We start from the raw sequence: 22,717 nt of genomic DNA on the forward strand, positions 1-22,717 counted from the left end.
CTTAATATTTATTCTATTACTTATACTGTATGCACTTATTTATTTCCTCCGTGCACTTTTACTTGTTCACTTTTGACTTTTCACGTTCTTTAAGAATTAATAAATCCCACGTAGACATATGTTATAGTACTGAGTATTTATTCTCTTCTTTACTTGGGCAAATTACTTGACTTTTCATGTTCTTTTAAATGAAGTACTCCCTTCGGCTCATATTACTTGGCCACATTACTATACTTGTTCATAAAGAATTAATTAATAAATGAAGTCTTTCCCGTCAATATCGATCTTCAATTATTATATACTCGACTTTTTCACATTCTTTAAGAATTAATAAATAAAGTTTCCTTAAATCACATATTACTTGGCTACATTACTAAAAATATATGTCTATTTTTCTATTCTACATTTTTCTTTATTTCTATTATATATAAGTGTGGTGAGTTGACGAACACAGAGTAAAATACTTGTACCACAAGCTTTACAAATTGTACACGCAATGAATACTTGTACTAAGAGCTATATAAATTGTACACTTCAATCAACTACTTTTAATTCCACGTGGACAATAAATTGTACACTTTAACCAACTACTTTTTAATTTCATGGACATATGACATAGTGCGAATATTTATTGTCTTCTACGTATACGTATGTATGCACCGTCCGTGCACTTTTACTCTCCACGTTGATTTTTCTTCTTATTATTAATTTTACCCTTCACATTAATTACTCATTTTCAAATCATTTTCCAAGGCTATTGACATTATACACCAATAAATGTGAATATTATGGTAAAATATATACTCCCTCCGTCCCATATTACTTGCCCACTTTCCGTTTTACACGGCCCTTAAAAAATCATAAATAAAAGATGTATTTTACTATCGTATTCCTATCTCTCTCAAATAAAGGGAGCGACTTTTATCCCCGTTTTCCTTCTTTCTCAATACTTTAAACGTGAAGAGAGGACGAACAATTCTCCGACACATTTATTTCCTCTGTCCACTTTTACTTGTTCACTTTTGACTTTTCACGTTCTTTAAGAATTAATAAATGAAATATATATTTTATCATAATATCCATATTTATTAGTGTAGTATAGTCTCAGTAGTCTTAGAAAATGATTTGAAAATCAGTAATTAATGTGAAGGGTAAAATAAGAAGAAGAAAAATTTCTTTCTCTTGATATGTTAACGTGGACAATTACTTTTGACTTTTCACGTTATTTAAGAATTAATTTGGTGATTTACGATATAGCATATATCTTTCTAATTTTGATTTCTCTGTAACAATTCTTTTTATCTATAATTGTTAATATAAAAAATTATAATGTAACTAATTTACCCCTTATTAACATATTTTTTAATTAATTTAATAAAAATATTTTATTAGTTTTGCTTTTAAAAAATCCAATATATACAACACAATGGTTCTTATGTTTGGATCTAAACAGTTAATTAATTGATATGGATATTAACTTGTCGGTATACATATGAGATATTAAAGAATTTAAAAGAAAAAATCTAGGATCAAAATATTAATTTTTCCTCATCTTCTTACTAATTTTTTTTTCACATCGATGAATAACTTTCTTTGTCATGACAATGACAAATTTTTAAAATTTATTTACAAAATACAAACCTTAAAGACTGATTAATTAAAGCGAATAAACACGTTCACCTGTGCACGGGCATATATATATATATATGCACATTGCTTCTTCAAACACGAGTTTATACCGCTATATTTGACTGGTGTGTTTGTTTTCTCAGTTCTACATTTACATTACCAGATTGACCATTGAGTACATAGAAGACAAGATTTGCCAGCACATGTATATGTAGTCTATGTACCCTGTTGACAATTTCATTTTGATAGAATTAAACCATAGCTAAAGGCCTACATAGGCTACAATGATGGTCTGGCCACCAATCTCCAATCATCCTTTAATAAGATCAGATAATGTGCAGAAAGAACAAAACATACTTTTTCGTTGATTGATAACATTCCTTGCTTGTTGTAGATCTGTTGATTACTTGATTTACAAATTACTTAATTAGATACTACATTCTCCGGACTCTACATGTGAACGTGTAAGATATTCGTTATCTAATTTAGTAAAAATTTATAATACATCTAACTTAATCACCTGAAAAATAAAATAAATAATGTATTATTATAATGAATTAAATTATACTGATAACCCAAAAAAAATAAAAAATACACGATAGTTAAATCTCTTCGATATAGCAAAAGGACACCAACAGCATGACCAAAAAGATTTCACCGAAACTTCTTCGCCCCATAGAGAGAAAGAAAGCTAGAACAACTTGCATTTTGCTTAATTTCCCAAAGAATTTGCTTCAAAGTTCAAAGATAAAAAGTACTCCTACTCCACTATTGAACATATGCCATCTCAACTTCTTGAAACCAAAACTTTACCAGTCACAATAACACAAATACTATTTTACATTGTCACATACATTATGGATTGTGTCTATATTGGAAACAACCTCTCTATTTCTACAAGATAGGATAAGGTCTTGGTATACTCTACCCTGCTCAAACTCCACTTATCGGATTATACACTGGATTGTTGTTGTTGTTACATACATTACGGACTGGGAGTTAGAACATTATATTCAATCCAAAGAACCAAAAGAGAAAAAAAAAAAAAAAAAAAAAGACGAAATACGAATTAACCATTTTCTAGATACGGTTTGGTGCATGATCACTTGACCTTGATCGAATGAATAACCTTCTGAAAAGTGCATTCATCACAGGGCAAAACGATTCCCTTGGGACTCTGAAATCCAAACTCATGAGCAGCTTTTTCTAGCAACTTCTGGAAATAAGGGTTCTTCAAGTAAGATATGTGAAGAACAAATCTCCTGCGTTCTTCTCCCACGTAAACCACAAAATGACCCTTTGGAGTTCTTTGCCTCACTTTTTCATCTCCATGTGTATTCTCCATTCTTATGATATGCTTCTCTAATTAACCCTATCCAAAAGTTTGTTGAATAATTTATAGATTGAAGCACATGTGCCAAATTATCAGAAGGGGATTGCCTATATATAGAGAACGTGAGAGTACCAACATTTTCAAAGTCTTCGGTACAATGTGATATACTATATTATTGTAACTATCACCGATGGGCTATGGTAAAATGAATAGGATTCCTCCACCCTTAATTAGAGGCATCGGTTCGATTTCTAGGTATGAGAAAAACCTAGTAGGAAGTAATTCTATCTTCAGCAGGTCTTATAGAGCGCAAATCCTAATTAGTCAGAAACCTAATATGAGTATTGGACACCGGTGAGAAACCCAAAAAAATTATCTTATATAATAACGTGGATTCTTTTGGGGGTGTTTGGTATGATGTGACTGCTTAGTGTCCATGGCTGTTGTATCTCAAGGAGAAAAATGTCTTGCAAGGAACTTTCGCCGGTATCTAGGCTTCAATAAGCTATACAATTCTACTTTTATATGATGAATAGTATACACATTGTACGTGACATCCTTAATCGTTTTTCTGTTTCTTTTTCTTTTTAAATCCATTGAACAAGATAAAAAATGAGAATCACGTGCTCTATAGAGATAGAGATAATAAGAGAGGGATATATTCTTCAAAGAAAAAAAGGACAGAGAAAAGGGACGGATCATTTCGGTGCCAAACATGAAATGACTAAACATAAACCGGATTTGCAATGAGAAAAAAAGCACAAATAAGTCGCTAACTACTGTTGCTCTTGAAATTGGCACTTTTAATTTGGTTTAATTAGGATCCGAGAGTACCCACTCCGTATGTACTCCAAACTAGGCCAGAATACCGTGCCCATATATATGCGTTCAAGTTGTACTTCAAGGAAATTAATGAGAGAATGGTATTGCTATAAGTGCTAATTCGGCAAAGGGAGAAAAAAGAAGCCATGCATGTTCATCACCCTAAAACAATTTGACTGCTAATTTGATGAAATCAGCAAACCAAACTAATTAATAAATGAGAAACGTGGACTTTCTGTTACATATATATGTACTGTGAATTGAATAATGAAAGGCGGAATTAAAATTTTGAGTTTATGATTTCTAAAATTTAGAAAAGGCAGTTTATTGGTCTAAATTAAGTAATCTTTAAAATATAAATTAATGCTGGATCAGGGCCAAAACTATTGGATTATGCCGAACCCATTCACATGCTTGTAGCTCCCCATTATACATGTTCACTTGTAGTTAGGGTTATTGAAGAAGAAAAAAGTACCTAAGAGAGGAAAAGGTTAAGATTTTCCAGTTCTTTTGCCCCATTGTTACAATATTTCTTATGGTAACAAGGTGTTGAATAATGAAAAAAGTCTCACATCGATGGTTGGTGAGATGAGTGGTCAAGGACTTGTGCAATTCTCCCCTCATGAGCTAGTTGTTGGGGTTGAGTTAAGCCCAAAATTCATTTTTTACATGCTATCATAGCAAGACCCATCTCACCCGATGTTGAGCTCCCAGATTAAATTGTTCACACTCCAGATGTCCAGCCCTGGGTGCCAGGTGGGGTGTTGAAGACTGAAAAAAGTCCCACATCGACTTGTAAAATCCTCCCCTTACGAGCTAGTTTTTTAATTGAGTTAGCCCAAGATCCATTATTTACGCAAGGGAAAGAACTCTCTCCTCTTCATAGTTATCTTCTAGTTTCCAAACATGTACTACAGCTCATGTTTTACTTTTAGTCCTAATTCTTGTTAACAACCGAACACTTATTAGTGCACTTTTATACTCTTGAGAACACAAAATGATGAACACCGTAAATACTACTACAATACATGATAGGCTTTACCAAAGTGACAAAAATCTATCCCCTGCCTTGTTAATGCTCTGTCTTGTTCGTAGTGATTGGAGCTGGGTAAGAAAGTATATATAAGGATGACTGATTTTCGAGGCGGATGTATAACTTAAATTTGATAGAGTTAAAATGTTATGGTTTTATCACTTAATTCATTGTATTTTTGACATAATCGATTCGTCAATTGTTATTTGTTGAAATGTTAATGATTTCAGCATACATAGTTATGTTCTTTATCAAAACTTCAAAGGATTGGGTTCAGTTTGTTGATCATGTGCTATATGATATCCAGCTTTGCTTATATTGCTCATCTTGCATTTGGGTGAAAAGATGAGTCTAATATATACTCGCTACATGTGACCTTGCCTGAAAAAGTGAAGCCAGGCTTATGCAAATATATAATAGTGTTTCATACAAGTAGCGAAAAAATGTATGGATGGGGATCGAAATTTGCATGTACTATGTATATATATGGATAGATATCTGTGGATGCAAATAGTACTGCTATAATTGGCCAGTCAATCCTTGTGGTTTTGTTCGGTACATAACTCGTGATTATAAGGATGAAATTTAAAGCAAAAAAGAAGCGATTAGTAATGTAAATTTGTACGTATGCATTTAGATATTCATGGTATTGTTATTATTTTATCAAGAACAGATTGCCTATGTATGAAAAAGACGAAGGGTTAGTCTTTTTTATAATTTTCAGAATTCCGTAGCCGTAGGTTAGGAATAGCTGATTTAAGTAATTTAAAATTCCATTGAATATTTCACTACGTCACTTTTGAGCTTGAACTAGTTGTATAATCTCTTGGCAAGCAGTTTCCAAAGACTTGAAAAAGGAAAAACAACAAGAAAATATAAAAAGCATGTCTTTCAGTTCAGCCATTTCAATCTTTCTGATTTTATAAACTGAAAAGGCTCAAATATGCCATTGAACAATCTGTATACGGTAAAAACCGGGTCAACGTATGACCAATGAGACCGAAGCCAAAGATAGGTCCGAATAGATATGAGCACGATCAATCTTGCCCACACCGGGGGTGTCATACCGGGTACAGCTGACCCGAGCCAAAATAAGCGTGTCCGTTGGTCCGGTTAGTCTGAGCCCAAACAAGCGTGTCCGTGGTCCGGATAACCAGTTGTGAGGCTGCCACACGTCGTAATACCATTCCGCCATTTGTGCTGACAACCGTATGGGTGTCAGACCGTATGGATCAGCCTTATCTTTTTTAAGGTTTATTCTTAAAGGCTTTTTGTATTGTACTAAGGGGCCCACGAGGAATACCTATAAATAAAGGGCAACCCTCCCCTTTTTTTAGGTTAGCTTTTCACACATTACTATTTTGTAAATATCAAGAATATAAAAGCTCTCTTCAAAATATATTGGTCCGAATTTCGTGGTGTTCTTCCTTAGCTGATTTAGTCTTTCAGTATTACTTAGCATATTCGGCACGAATCATCCATTATTATATATAGCTCAAACACGTACACATATAAATATAACTATAAATATATCCGTTAATACTTCATACCAACCAAAATAGATTAAAGCTCATCCACCTATCCTATACCACCACGTACAAATCTAATTGTTACCCGTAATTCGAGACAAACAGTTTGGCGCCCATCGTGGGGCTTAGGATAATAGTGGTGGTTTAATCTTTGCTACTTCTTTTTTCACCCGCTGATTGAAGAATTTGCGGATTTGCACAAAAAACGTACGAAATGACAAGCAGCGGTCATTCCGGTCATGTGAACAATAACGAGATAGTAGTTGAAAACGAGAACAACGGGATCCAGCCGACCCAAATGTTGTTAACTCGATAGAAGGCCTCGACCGGCAGAATACAGCCAATCAAGAGAATGCCGCCCTTCCGGCCACCGATCCTTTGAATACTCATAACTCAATTACTTTATCTCGGGCTCAAGGCCGTAAAAACACCGGATACTCCGGATGAGATTAACTTACGTTTAATATTTGAAATGTTGCAGGAACAAGGGACCGCCATAGCCGAATAGGGGATTGCCATAGCTCAGCTTCAGAGCAAAGGCGATAAGGTAGCGCCGGCAAGGCCAAAAGGGGTTACCGAACCAAGGCGGGAGGAAGCACGGATAACCGAGAGCAACGGATCTGGAGCCGGTTCGTCTACCAAGGTTTTGAAGATGCTCGAGACTTTGGCAAAACGGGTGAATTCAACGGAGAAGGGAGTGGAAACATATAACTCTCGGGTGGACCAGATCCTGGGGGCTCCACCAATTTTAAAAGGGCCGGATTTAAAGAGATATATTCAAAGGCCTTTCCCTCCAAGTGCGGCACCAAAGCTAATCCCGAAAAGGTTCAAGATGCCGGATATTTCGAAATACGATGGTACAACGGACCCGCAGGAACAAGTGACTTCGTACACTTGTGCCATAAAAGGCAACATTGTCGAAGAAGATGAGATTGAGTCGGTGTTGTTGAAAAAGTTTAGAGAAACACTCTCGAAAGGGGCGTTAACTTGGTACGACCACCTGCTCGAGCATTCTATCACCTCTTTTAAAATGCTCGCAGATGTGTTTATCAAAGCCCATGCCGGAGCCAAAAAGGTGCAGGCCAGAAAGGCGGATATCTTTAGAATCGCTCAAAGAGATGATGAACTACTATGTGAGTTTTTAAACCGCTTCTAAAGGGAACGATGAATCGCCCCCAGCTTCGGGAGGAATGGGCGCAAGCTTTCACCAAGGGACTCGATCCCCGAAGCTCGACCGCCTCATTTAAATCAAGGAGAACTTGTTGGAGTACGAGGTCGTAACCTGTGCGATATCCATAACAGGTACGAATCTAAGATTCGGGTAGAGGATGATCAGCTCAAACTTCCCCCGGGACCTATAAATATGAGCAAAAACTCTGAGAGATCGAGAAAAAATTATAAACCGGAGACAAGACCATCGAGGGAAAGGTACCGACCATATTCTCAATCAGAAAAGCCTAGCTTCAGGTCGGATAAATCGAGGAGCGGCCCCAATCACTTCTCTAGTAGGGGCGATAAATGAGCTGAGCGCCCGTCATGTCACGACCCAACACCGTAGGCCGTGACTAGTGCCTGATCTGGGCACCCAAACACACCTATCAACGCTATCACAAGGTATATCAAACGCATCCAAGTATATAACGAAAACCGACAAGGCGTGTTCCAAATTTATATAATTTCCCGAAAAAATTTCGGAGAGTTTTCTTTGTTTTACGGACTATCCAAAATAACCTGGCGCACGTAAAATACCAACGAAGGCCACACGGGGCCAACGAACAACATATATACATATCTTTGACGAAAGCGAGGTCGCGCGCGGCGAATGGAATCGCCAAACACAACCGTACGGAAGTAGGCACAACCCACAAAACATGTCCACGCACCTCAAACGACAAACGGAATCATATGACGGGACGGTGGCCCCGCCGTACCCATGAACAAATATATACAATGCAACGGACGAATATATATACCAAAAATATAAGCTCACGAATGAGAGAGCACTCAATTAGCGAGAAGAGGTGTCCTAAACGGTGGATCACCAAACTATGCGTACGTATTTGCGGGCATGAACGCGGCCCCCCCCCCCCTCCGAAGAAAGGGGGTCGATGCGAAAATATGTGCGAGTATGCAAAGCGAAAAATGTAATATACAAATGCGAGATCAAATCGAAATAGAGGTACGTAAAAGTAAATGCATTTCCAAAATATCAAAATGTTACTTCAAAATATAAATCATGCATGGGCACAGAAATATGGTCGCCCGCCCGTCGATGGCGCCATAACACAAAGATAACACCGAAGAAGTTTCAAATCTCGTCACATATCATACACGGCAAGATATCGCCATACACAAGATCACACCAATATACGAGTGGAACCGGCCCTCGAGCGAGGGACTCGGTGAACCATGAACACAGCATAACACTGGAGTATATCATAATGCGCACGACAACAGAACCGGCCGGGAACCGGCGAACGATATCATAGTAGTGGGCACGAGCAGAGTAGTGCGGAAACCATATGCATATAAATAAATAAATAAATAAATAAATAAATAAATAAATTTCTTTCAAACTCAATAGCCAAATATTTTTACAGACATCTGAAGGCTCAAAATAAAATTCGGGTCAATTGGAATTAGTATAAGAGAGTCACAAACTTTCGAAATACGGAATCTTCGAAAATATTTCATAAGTCGTATTTAGAAATTCGAGTACCATTTATATTGAGAAGATTTCAAATAACATTATGGAGCACTTCAAAGGGAGCTTTAGAATCATACGCGCATATCCAAAATATACATATCCAAACTTTGGCCATATCAAATATTTTTCGGACATCATTGTGGATCACATATTCATACTAATAAACTTGCGGATAACATTATGGATCAAATCAAATGGGGAATTAAAGACCATATTTTCATATCGAAATATTCATCAAAGGCTTTAGTCTTCTCGTTTTCTTTCGAACAACATCTAGAACATAATAAATAGAATATTTGAACATCATAAAATATGTACCCAGCCATATGGAATAGCTTATGGAGGTCAAAGATGTTAGCCATCCTAGTGGCTCCAAGAATAGGATCCTTTTTTTTTTTTTTATAAGCATACATATACATTTTGTTTCTCCCCAAAACGGATCATGACAAAAAGAAGGAACGATAGGCTTTACATACCTCGATCGCTCGCTAATCAATTTCCGAATCAAGTCTCGGTCTCTCCAATATCTACAATAATATTATCAATTACCCATAAATTAGCTACTAGTACTTAGAATTTTAAATCCCAACTAGCACTTGTCTACGAAATTTGACATTTCCCTTATATATTCGCCTATCCGAATTTTCAATTGTTCTCTGTTGACACGTAAATACCAACAATAACATATGGACACAACCATATCTTCAATTCTTTTATTTCAACAAGAACAACAACATATCAAAACAGCCCCCAACTATAACATAGCGATGCCCGAAATTCTAACGAACACTTACAATACACCAAGACAAAATTTCATATACACTTCTTATACCTTATTCAATGCAATCTTTTCAAAGAAATTTAATGAAATACTACAGCAGCTACACCACAACTACATCATCTATCCATATGCAAGTAAATCACATTATTATCATTATAATCCCTACAACAACCCACAACAAATTTAACTCCAACTCTAACCATTAAATTCCTTCATTCTCATCACATAATCCATGATAACAACAACAATAATCATATGAACATAATCATACCCTCAATCCTTTCAATTCAAGCAAGGATAACAACATGTCCATAAAACAACACAACTTTAAATTTAACCATTTAATTCCTCCATAATGCTACTAAAATCAATTCATCATTCTTACTCGAAACACCCCCTTACACGCTCAATTTATAATTCAACATCAACCTACATAACCCTTTTGTATTTAACACACATCTACCAAGCTATACAAGTCTAAACTACCTCCAAAACATGTAGAAAAGAATTAAATCTTACCTTAGAGACAAGCTCTAATTTTCACCATGTAATGTCTTCAAGAAGCCATGACCTCCATATTTTTCCTCCTCTTGATCTTCAAATCTCTCCAATTAATTGTGTAGAAGGGGGCAAAAATGGGCTGGCCGTGAACAATGGCGCGTGAACGGTGCCGTGAACAATGGCGCGCCGGTGGAACAAAGGGGCCGAACTTCTCTCTTTAAGTTGAGAGCTTCTGCCACTAAGACCTAACTTGCAAGATTAATTTGTGGTATAAGTGATGACTTAGTCATCCACTTATGCTTATATATCATCTTTACAAAGTGGACATGTGTCAACTTTTTTTTTATTTAACCACCAATCAAATTCGGCCATGTGTTGTGGGCCCACTTGATCCCACTAATGACTTAATAATCTAATCATGGTAAATTAATCTCAAATTTCCATTAATATTTCCATACCAAATAAAATTGCAAGCAAGTCGTGCACTTACTAAAATCGTGATTAAAATCCTTGTCTCATATCCAACAATAATCTTGTCATTGGATTTATGTTGATTTACTTACGAATAATCCGTGGTATAAAAATACGGGGTCTAACACGTCAAACAGTCGAGGCCTGTCATTTAGAAGTGACGCCGGCAGTTCGGCTAGCAATAAAGACATACCGAGGATATCGGAGTACAACTTCAGCATCAATACCTCGGACCTTACTATCGGCCGTATCACAGAGGCTAGGTGGCGAAGACCATTAAGATCCGACCCGGGTCAACGAGACCCGAACGTGATGTGTGAGTAACATGAGACTCATGGGCACAGAACTGAAGATTGTTACCAATTAAGGGAGGAGGTGGCTCGTTTATTGAAAAATGGCCTCCTTCGAGAATTTCTGAGTGAACGAGCCAAAAGCCATTACAAAGAAAGAGAGTCACAACGAGCGAGTCGGGAACCTCAACATGTGATCAATATGATAATAGGGGGAACGGATACTCCACGAGGACCGGTGATGAAGAGAACAAAGGTCTTAATTGTACGAGAGAAGCGAACCCGGGACTACGTACTCGAGGGCTCCATCTCCTTCAATAACGAGGATGCAGAAGGGATCATTCAACCGCACAATGATGCATTGGTAATTTCTATCCTTATTTTTAAATCACAGGTTAAACGTACTTTGATTGACCCGGGTAGTTCAGCCAATATTATCCGATGGAGAGTGGTGGAGCAATTGAAGTTACTGGATCAGATTATCCCCGTAGCCCGGGTGCTCAGCGGGTTCAACATGGCAAGTGAGACTACGAAGGGTGATATTTTTTTGCTGGTCAACATTGACGGCGCACACGGCGGCGACGTGTTCTCCGTCATCGGCGGAGATATGAAGTATAATGCTTTACTCGGCAGACCACGGATTCATAGTACGAGAGCGTACCATTGACACTATATCGATTCTTTGAAGTTCCAACCCCGAAGGATAAAAGCTATCAGAGGCGAACGGTCGTAACAAGGGAAATGTTCGCGGTCGAGGAAGCACCCCTCTTTCCAAAGAAACCGGATCAAAGAGATGATGAATCAATCAAAGGCAAGAATACCAAATTGCAATTAAAGAATACGAGTTCGAAAGTGGAGCAGAAGGAAACGGAACTGGCTGGTAAAGAGGACGATTTCGGCGTGCCTAGATCGTTTGTATTACCTGGATAACTCGGATGCAACCAAATCTACCTTGGAGGAGCTGGAGCAAATCATTTTGTTCGTACATCTACTGGATAGAAAGGTATACCTGGGCACGGGGTTAACCTCAAAGCTCAGAAACAAGTTAATTAAGTTTCTTCAAGCTAATGCCGATTGTTTTGCGTGGTCCCATATAGACATGACAGGTTTATCACCAGAAGTAACAACTCATAAGCTCAACCTCGATAGGAAATTCACCCCGGTGAAGCAGAAAAAGAGACCAATAGCCGAGTCAAAACATTCCTTCGTAAAAGATGAGGTAACAAAGCTTTTAAAAATAGGCTTTATCCGGGAAGTAAAATACCCGGAAAGGCTAGCTAACATAGTTGTGGTGCCAAAGAAAGGCAATAAATTTAGAATGTGTGTTGATTATAAAGACCTAAACAAAGCATGCCCGAAGGATTTATTTCCCATGCCTCACATTGATCGAATGATTAATGTGACGTTACGGCATTTAGATGTTGAGTTTTCTCGATACTCATTCCGGCACAACCGATCCGACGAACCCGAGAGGACCAAGAGAAAACTTCTTTCATTACCCGGTATGGGACTTATTGTTATAATGTCATGCCATTTGGGTTAAAAAATATGATGCGACGGCCGGGCATGAGATGTTGAGTTTCCTCGATGCCTATTCCGGGTACAATCAGATCCGGATGAACTTGGAGGACCAAGAGAAAACTTCTTTCATTACTCGGTATGAAACTTATTATTACAATGTCATGCCATTTGGGTTAAAAAATGCCGGAGCAACTTACCAACGCGTAGTTAACGGAATGTTTGAAGAACAGCTAGGGAAAACAATGGAAGTTTATATTGATGACATGCTAGTCAAGTCCCTGGAAACAGAGGACCATTTAAAACATTTGCAGGATACCTTTGATGTACTTCGCAAATACAACATGAAGTCAACCCTAGAAGTGTGCCTTCGGTGTCCGATCGGGCAAATTATTGGGCTTCATGGTATCGAACCGGGGAATTGAAATCAATCCGGACAAGATTAAAGCCATTGAGGATATTGAAGTGGTGAACAATGTCAAGGCCGTACAAAGACTCACCGGAAGGATAGCAGCTCTGAGCCGTTTCATTTCGAGGTCTTCGGATAAAAGTCACTGTTTCTTCTCATTGCTGAGAAAGAAAAATGACTTGGTCTGGACACCTGAATGCCAAAGGGCTTTGCAGGAATTGAAGAAGTATTTATCGAGCCCGCCCCTGCTGCACACACCGAAGGCAGACGAACAACTATTTCTATACCTTGTCGTATCTGAGGTAGCGGCTAGCGATGTTTTGGTCCGAGAAGAAGTAGGCACGCAATTTTCAATCTATTATGTGAGTAGGACCTTAGGGGATGCGGAGACCCGTTATCCGCATCTCGAAAAGTTAGCTTTGGCATTGGTAAGTGCTTCGAGAAAGCTAAAACCTTACTTTCAATGTCATCCCATACGTGTGGTAACTACTTTCCCTCGCTAAAATGTCATATATACTGGGAGTTATCGGGAGTAGACTGACCAAACGGGCCATAGAGATTAGCGAGTATGATATCGAGTATAAGCCTAGAACAGCTATTAAATCTCAAATCTTAGATGATTTTGTGGCAGACTTTACCCCCGCCATGATTCCTGAGGTAGAGAAAAAGCTTTGGTTAACCTCAGAAAAGGCTGTGGGTATCTGGTCTCTACATATAGACGGGGCATCGAACCTGAAAGGTTCCGGGTTGGGCATTGTTCTTAAGGCTCCCGCCGGTGGCGTCATTAGATAATCGATCAGAACTATAAAATTGACTAACAATGAAGCCGAGGATGAGGCTATGATTGCAGATTTAGAATTGGCTCGGAGTCTGGGAGCCGAAATAATCGAAGCAAAATGCGACTCTCTCCTGGTTGTGAACCAGGTGAATGGCGTCTTCGAGGTAAAGGATGAGCGAATGCAACGACACTTAGAGAAAATTCAGGTGATATTACACCGGTTCAAAAAATGGACCATGCAATATGTACCCAGAGAGCAGAACAACGAAGCAGATGCATTGGCCGATTTGGGCTCTTCAGTCGAAGTAGAGGAATTCAACCCCGGTACCATAGTCTAATTGATGAACTCGGCGGTAGAAAATAGTCAGGACGAGATAAACACAATGGGTCTAACTTGGGATTGGCGTAACAGATACATCGACTACTTGCAAGATGGGAAGCTCCCGAGCGACCCAAAAGAATCACGATCACTCCAGACCAAAATAGCTCGGTTCTGCTTGGTAGACGGTCAATTGTATCGCCGGTCTTTCTTTGGACCTTTGGCTAAATGTTTGGGCCCCGGAGAGACAGATTATGTGATGAGAGAAATCCACGAAGGTACCTGTGGTAATCACTCTGGTACGAATGGAGGAGGATTCAAAAAGTGTGGTAATCACTCTGATCCGGAAAGTGTGGGAACTATCTGTATACGGTAAAAACCGAGTCAAAGATATGACCGATGAGACCGGAGCCAAAGATAGGTCCGAATAGATATGAGCACGATCAATCTTGCCCACACCGGGGGTTTCATACCGGGTACAGCTGACCCAAGCTAAAATAAGTGTGTCCGTTAGTCCGGCTAGTGTGAGCCCAAATAAGCGTGTCCGTTGGTCCGGATAACCAGTTGTGAGGCTGCCACGCGTCATAATACCGTTCCGCCATTTGCGCTGACAACCGTACGGGTGTCAGACCGTACGGATCAGCCTTATCTTTTTTAAGGTTTATTCTTAAAGGCTTTTTGTATTATACTAAGGGGCCCATGAGGAATACCTATAAATAAAGGGCAACCCTCCCGGTTTTTTAGGTTAACTTTTCACACATTACTACATTGTAAACATCAAGAATATAAAAGCTCTCTTCAAAATATATTGGTCCGGATTTCGTGGTGTTCTTCCTTAGCTGATTTAGTCTTTCAGTATTACTTAGCATATTCGGCACGAATCATCCGTTACTATATATAGCTCGACCACGTACACATATAAATATAACTATAAATATATCCGTTAATACTTCATACCATCCAAAATAGATTAAAGCTCATCCACCTATCCTATACCACCACGTACAAATCTAATTGTTACCCTTAATTCGGGGCAAACACTATCGGAAATGACTCATTTATGTCACTCGACAGTAGTTTGGCTCATTTATGCCATCGAAATATCGGATGCCATTTTTCATTAAAGTCGATTTTATGATGGCATTATAAAATCGGCTTTAATGAAAAATGACATGAATGAGTCATTTTGGTAACGGACGATGGCATAAATAAGCCAAACTATTGATGAGTGGCATAAATGAACCATTTCCGATAGTTCGATGGCATAAATGAGCCAAACTACTGACGAGTGATATAAATGAGCCATTTCCGATAGTTCAATGACATATTTGAGCCTTTTCCGTTTTATAAATAATCCTTTCATATTCACTCAGAATGTTTGTGATACCTAATTCTCTTAAAAATGATTACCGATATGATTATTCAACAAATCAAACTATTAAACCAGGAAAAACCGAAACATTGTGGGACCTATTCATTTTTGTTCAATTAAACCTAATAAAAATAAAAATAAAAACACTTGTCGACCTCTTTATTAATTATATTTATATGAAGAATGAAAAAACGAGTCCACACATCAGCGACATGCACATGGATTACAAATGATTGAAATAGTTCAGAATAATTTGAGACAATAAAATATATGGTGTGTTTGGTAATGATGAAAATATTTCCCGGAAATGTTTTTCATCCAACTATCAACTAGAGTACATTCTAAATTTTAGCAACTACTCCACTTTCAATGGACTATTAGAAAAAGATACAAGCAGACAAGTCATTTTATCTTTTTTAATTAACAAAATATTTACTTAGAAAAATACTGTTTGATATTGGTTTGTCGGAAAACAACTCATTTTAAGAAAACATTTTCCGTCGTGCCAAAAACATGTATGTTGTGCTCGATTTCAATTTTCTCAAGTTCGATTGGTTAAAAAAAAAATCTTAAAGAAAACAAATTTCCTTAAAAAAATTCTTTAGGAAAACAAATTCCTTAAAAATGAGAAAAATGACTTACCTAATCGAAGTAGGGAAAACAAGTCCTACAAATGACAATCATCCCCTTGCAGTGGAACTCACCTCATCTTCACCCCCACCAACTCCCACCACCACAATTCAAACTCCCATAATATTTATCTAGATTATATATAATTTTTTTAGAATAATACATTTTACTTACCTATCGAATATAATAAAATAAATAAGAAACTCACTTATTTTCCTGAAAAAATATTAATTTCTCCGTACCAAACACACCTTATTGTCTACAAAATTAGAGTCAAAATTAAATTCAAGTGACCAAATAGTAACTTTCTCCAACTAGCGGGTCAAGTGTGATTATACTCTAGGAGGATCATGCCCCGGATCGATCAAGAGAGAGAAGAAATGGACGAAAAGGGGAAAGAGAGATGGAGCGCTGCGATCGGAAATATATCAGAGATGACTGCCAATCTCCAATCACTTCAAAAGCTACTTGTCAACAAAGCTGTCTTCGTCGACGATGACACTTTTGCTAAAGCCTCTCTCACCTCCGAACAAGCCCGCACTATTAAGGTTAACTAACTTCATTTTCACCAGTTTGAGTAGCTTATATGGTGAATTGTTCAGTTTCTTTTCTGTAATTTGTTTATTCTGATGAGTTGTTTATATCTGAGTTGCTAGTGATGATTCAGTTTATATTTGTGTAATTTGTTGACTTTTGTTTTCTAATGTCATTCTAGTCGGACTAAAGTTTGATCAGTAGGAAAAGAACGATCTATTATTGGTGAATCAAACTGAAAATCAATGCGTGGAGTAGCTGAGTGGTGAATTATTCAGTTTGTTTTGTGTAGTTTGTTCATTTTGTTGTCTGGACGCAATACTGTCAATTTGCTTCTAGTCGGACTAAAGTTCGATTAGTTGGAAAAGGCAATCTGTTAATGATGAATGAAACTGAAAAATCAATACGCGCACATAACTTAATTTTGATGAGTTGCTTGTATCTGAGTAGCTGAGTTTTGGACTGAGATAGTTTGTGTGATTTGTTGATTTTTATTTTCTGGATGCGATACTTACTGTCAATTTGCTTCTAGTTGGACTAAAGCTTGCTCAGTTGGAAAAGGCAATCTGTTATTGGTGAATGAAACTGAAAAATCAATGCGCGTACATAACTTAATTTTGATGAGTTGCTTATATCTGAGTAGCTGAGTTTTGGACTGAGATAGTTTGTGTGATTTGTTGATTTTTGTTTTCTGGATGCGATACTTACTGTCAATTTGCTTCTAGTTGGACTAAAGCTTGCTCAGTTGGAAAAGGCAATCTGTTATTGGTGAATGAAACTGAAAATCAATGTACGCACATAACATTAGTTTAATTTGTTATTGGTGAATGAAACTGAAAACCAATGTGCGCGCATAACACTAGTTTAATCTGTTACTGGTGTAATTAGACAGAAGTGTTAAATTAGACAGAGAGTCTGATGCAGCAGGCCTTGTATTCTAATTTTTAAAGAACAAATTTAGATGATGTTAATTTGGAGAAGACACTGCAGAGAAAACTTCTGTAGTAGCAGACTTAAGTATAGAGATGGAGAAGAAGAACAAAAAAAAATAAAAAATAGGAGAATGATGCAACAGAAGAGTAGAGAGAATAAGCGCTTAGCTGAAAAATGTTTATTGTGTTTATGAAGTGCAGAAAAGTAGCAGGTAGGATAAGCAGAGAAGGACAGACGGAAAGGAGAAACGGATGTTTTTAGCAAATTTTATCGAGTTCGTCATTTGAAACTGCTCTAATTTAAATTTTACATGTGTCTAGGTTCATCATACAAGTCTAGGTTAACTAGGAAAGTTCCTTATTTCATGTAGCTTAAGATGTTATATGAGGAATCTTCTTGTACGTTTTATTTTTTAAAGTTTTTGAGTTGTTTCTCTGATTCCCTAATGATATTATAATGTGGTGTATGTTGCTTGGAAGTGAAGTGTCATCTTAATAAGTTTGAGAGTAAAAGATCAGCATAAGATTTTTAGCTTGGAATCAAGCTGAGCCGCTTTCTAAATCCGCTGTAGACCAACTCTTTTGCTAGCTGAATTGGCTGCTGTTCCAATTTTCCACTTGTGAGCTGTTATCAACAGTACAGAAACAGAGAACTCTTATATTGAGCTAAGCCGCACACAAAAAACATAGAGCAACTTGAACACTAAATCAGATCACTAACTAAAAGTTTGGAGAAAGCTCAGGAAGAAGATACTCTTTAGAAACTTTTAGATCTTGATTTTAAACTCTCCTTCACTAGTCAAATCTTATTATCATGCAAGTTGCATTCTCTTCAGAAGTGCATTAGCTACCACATCAGAAGTCCCACTGAGTACTGTGTTTTAAGTCTAGACATTTCGGGAACTGTGAGCAAACATGTTTTAAAGACTCCAGGGCTAAAAGGAAAATGATCCGACAATCCTTGGTTTAAGACTTGAGGGCACTTCAAAATCCTTTTATCTCCACTAGTTCCAGATGGCGTCAACAACACATCCTAGTGTGATAAAGTGACAATGGCAACTGTGGCTTTAATATAAGCCTAAATGTGGACACAAGAGGAAGCAGAAAAGTTTGGATAACTTGGGCCCTCGAGTTGAATTTGACTAGATGGATAACATCTATAACTGTAGATTTAATTTCAGCGTCAATGAACAAACTAAGAGGAAGCAACAATTTCATGCAAGAACAACGATAAACGAGACGGACTGTAACCTAGTTACATATGAAAAAAAGCTTGTTGAGTTAAATTACCTTTGTCTAATTCATTAACCCTACAAGTGTTAGTTTCCAGCTTTGATGTTGATGCTATCTCCGGAAACTAAAAGAGAGATGCAATGAAGTTGAATAGGAAAACCCAGAAACCGTTATAGTGGGTGAAGAAAAGAAGGAGAGGTCAACAGGCCGCATCTATTAGATATAAAAGCAAGCGCATTAGCGAGCTTTGGATGGAACACTTCAGTGAAAATTACAGCAAAAAAAGAACTAATATTATAGGTTGAGGAAAGGGATTCAGTGAGGATTCAGGCCAGCCAGCTTTTTGGACGTTGTAGAAGCTCAGGCGTTGCTGATAATTGCACAGGGTGGAAGAGTTCTTTTGTCTTGTCATTGGAGTAAATTGGGTGTAATGCATAGAGCTTAAGCAATAACATTTAGTTGATGACTTTCCCCCTTCTGCTTTGAGTCGTAATTCTTTTATCCTCATCTTTTGCAAGTTACTACCGTCTTGATTGATATAGTTTATTTATGGATAATCAAGAAATGGTGTTGTTCAGCATACTTGGAAGTCAAGAATGTTAGTTATCTACCCAAGATTCATTTTTATCACATATATTCTTGCAAGTCTAGACTCGTCGTTTTAGGAGAGTGGTAGGATAGATGAAGATATTGCATATAGAATCAAAATTGAACGGCTGAAATGTAGAAGTGTTACCAGAATGTTATGTGATAGAAGGATGCCTAGTCTATAGAACAATGACAAGACCCGACAGTGTTATATGGGAGCTAATGTTGGGCCAGTAAAGTCTTAACACACTCACAGGATGAGTGCCGAACAAAGATGTGGGTGCTAAAATGAATGTGCAGTAATATAAGATCAGATAAGACTAAAAGTGACCACATTCACCATGAAGTGCAAGTAACACACATCAAGGATAAAATGAGAGAAGGTCGCTTTAGATTGTTTGATCATATCCTATGTCTACCTCCAGATGCATCGGTTCATAGGTGTGAAACCATGGTGAGTGAAGGTGTTAAATGGGACAATGTAGACCTAAAATCACATGAAAGAAAGTTGTCTCGAAGGATTTACAATCTCTTGGAATCCATGTAAACTTAGCAAAAGCTAGAGCCCAATGGGAGAAAAGAATTTATATAGGTGATACCAATTAGTTGAAAACAGGCTATAGCCTTATCAATACGCTCACTTGAGGTCATATGCTTTCTAGGAGTCTTTTAGCCCACCAAAGATTTATATGCCAGTAGAAAATACAGGAACTTCTCGCAATTGTTTTAACTTCATATAATATTAGCTTGAGATGAGTTTAAATTCACAAACATGATCAGTAAGAATCTGGAAGACTAATGCTCCTACAAAGGTTCTATGTTTCACCTGGCTGGTGGCTAGGCAGGCAGTTTTGACTCGAGAAAGGTTGAGTAGAAGGGGGTTCGAGCCTTCGAGGTATGCTCCAGATGTTTGTTTTGTGAATCTTACACAGAAACAAATAGCCATCTGTTTCTTCATTGTTCTTTCACTATTCAGCTGTGGCAGCTCTTTCTCAATATTGTGGGGATCAAATGGTGTGTGCCTGCAAACACTGTTGATCTGCTTAAGAGCTGGAACAGTTTGGGAGTCAGTTAGACAGAAGAAATGGTGGAGATTGGTTCCTGCTTGTATTTGGTGGACAATTTGGAAAGAGGGAAACTCTAGGGTTTTTGATGATGGGGGTAATCATGTGCAGGATATTAAGAGGAAGTGTCTCTTTTGTTTCACTTTTGGTGTAAAGAATGCTACTTAGAGGAGGAGGTTTCCTTAATAGATTTTATAGGGCAATTGTAACTGTTGTTTAGGATTTTTGTTGGCTGCGGGGACTTTTCCTCTGTAAATATGGCTTCAGCACTGCCCTAGTGCTATTAATACCAATGTTACCAATTTAAAAAAAAAATATAACTGGCCTCAACTTGTTTGGGACAAGGCGTAATTGTTGTTGTGTACTTGCTCCCACTATTTATGAAAGTAATGACTATTCTATGGCTACAGGTTCTTGAACAAAGAGTTCAGACTTTAGAGCGAGAATTAGATAATGCTATTTCTGCTGCTGCTCATGCACGGACTGAGAAAAGACAGGCTGAGGCAGCTCAAAAGGCTGCTGAACTACGTGCACAAGAGGTTACAAGAGAGCTTGAGAATACCACAAGTATGTACTTCTGACTAAATTTTTGAACTTCAGCTATACTTAATTAGAGCTATGTGAATTATGTCGTTCAAATCAATTACGGACTTCCTCACTTGTGGGATTACACTGGGTATGTTGTTGTCATAAATCAATTATGGACTTGTGCTACAGTGAATATGATGCTTGTATAAGCGGTTATTATAACCTCACCCTACCACGTTGAGAGGAACTCAAGTACCAATTATATTGCATAACCATGGGCCTCTTAGTCTCTGATACTCTTTTGTTCTCTTTTTTTGTTTTTTCATCCTTAAAAATTAAAAGATTCACACTTAAGGACCAAAAAGAATTTCGCTCAATGTTGTATTCGTGCTACTGTCGACATCCCTTTTTCATATCAAACTCACTATAGCTCTATAGCTGACTTGCTCTCTCTGTCTCTCTCTTTATTTTTCTTTGGTGGTGGTGGTTTGGGGGGGTTGTTGCTGCAGTTTGTTCAGCTAGGGCATAGAGGATGGGTTTTAAAGGGTGCCGATGGTAACGTAGACTTCTTTTGGCGAGCACAATGGAATTTTAAGTTATCTAGATTAGCCAAGTGAGTTTTATCTGTCATTTTCCTTATCAAAAAATAAAAAGTTTTATCTGTCATTTTGCCGTCCTAACCAAATTGGTTTCCTTTGGTTGTAAAGCAACAGTGAACATGATAATACACAATCAGTCATCTGGTAATAGAGAATTGAGTCTTGTCCAGCCATGTCCTCACAAAATGGATTTGCGCTTACATGTTCCTCTGCGGTTGCAGGAGTATTTGAACTGCACATGGAAGAGCTGCGTGCAAAACAAGAAGAGATATCTAAGCGAGATAAGGAAATCAAACTTCTGGAGGCCATAATTCAGACACTTGGAGGCAAAGGCTCTCTTTCTAGCGATGAATGAGTAAGAGGGATCAACAATGATTGTAATTACCATGTCATTTTGTACCAATTCGTTGTATATTAAACAAGATTTTGGTTTCTAATGCTGTACCGGGTACGAAGTAGATTAATATTTGAGAAATTTCTGCATCCAAGTTTTAATGTTCTGCTTTTTTTTCTTCAATGGTATAATAGCAGTAACAATACAATGTGTGAGGACATCTAGTACAAATCGTTAAACTGAATCTCTCTAGCTTGTAGGAAAGTGAAATGAAGATCGTGCTTGAAGATTCAATCCTGTCATTAGGGCTATCTTAGGACTGTTATTCCTTAGTTAGTTATAAAGTCGAAGATATATGATCCAACAAGTATTTATGGCTTCGATATCGATCTTAAGTATAAATGGCGTCTTATAATTATATAGCTTATAGGAAAAAAACCAATCGTATTCAAGTCTTAGCTTCAATTGTTTCTTCTCTCCTCTACCAAATCGTTATCTTGTGGATTATGGAAATCATAAGCTGAGTCATCTGTCCGCCTTCATGAAGATATTGAGTTGCATAAATTAGAAACCCTGTGACCTATCAAATTTTGAGATATTCGATAACCACAGTTGGTAATGGCATTCTAATTTGTCCATTGTGGTATTAAAGCGTGATGAAGAGTATTCAATCATCAAAAACATTAAATCCATTGTGGCACTAAACTTGTCCTTTTTTTTCCATTTTGACACCTCCACTAAGTGTTGTTCCTATTGAACCCCTGAATTTGGTCTCAAGTGCGT

The 22,717-nt window shown here is 37.6% G+C and overlaps 1 protein-coding gene across 1 annotated transcript; it reads left to right on the top strand.

Moving 5' to 3' along the window:
• The first annotated feature begins 16,438 nt into the window (after positions 1-16,438).
• Positions 16,439-22,083, top strand: LOC132064669 (uncharacterized). Its single transcript, XM_059457738.1, has 3 exons — positions 16,439-16,670; positions 20,884-21,040; positions 21,822-22,083. Exons 1-3 carry the CDS (start codon positions 16,473-16,475, stop codon positions 21,953-21,955), a joined length of 489 nt encoding a protein of 162 aa, XP_059313721.1. The 5' UTR covers positions 16,439-16,472; the 3' UTR covers positions 21,956-22,083.
• Positions 22,084-22,717: the final 634 nt, after the last annotated feature.

The sequence above is a fragment of the Lycium ferocissimum genome, chromosome 7 (assembly GCF_029784015.1).
Source record: "Lycium ferocissimum isolate CSIRO_LF1 chromosome 7, AGI_CSIRO_Lferr_CH_V1, whole genome shotgun sequence".
NCBI classification, from domain to species: domain Eukaryota; kingdom Viridiplantae; phylum Streptophyta; class Magnoliopsida; order Solanales; family Solanaceae; genus Lycium; species Lycium ferocissimum.

Coding starts and splice junctions, on each gene's coding strand:
- LOC132064669 (XM_059457738.1), top strand. CDS start 16,473: ATGCCCCGGATCGATCAAGAGAGAGAAGAAATGGACGAAAAGGGGAAA. Junction 16,671..20,883: donor AACAAGCCCGCACTATTAAG/GTTAACTAACTT, acceptor CTATGGCTACAG/GTTCTTGAACAAAGAGTTCA. Junction 21,041..21,821: donor AGAGCTTGAGAATACCACAA/GTATGTACTTCT, acceptor CTGCGGTTGCAG/GAGTATTTGAACTGCACATG.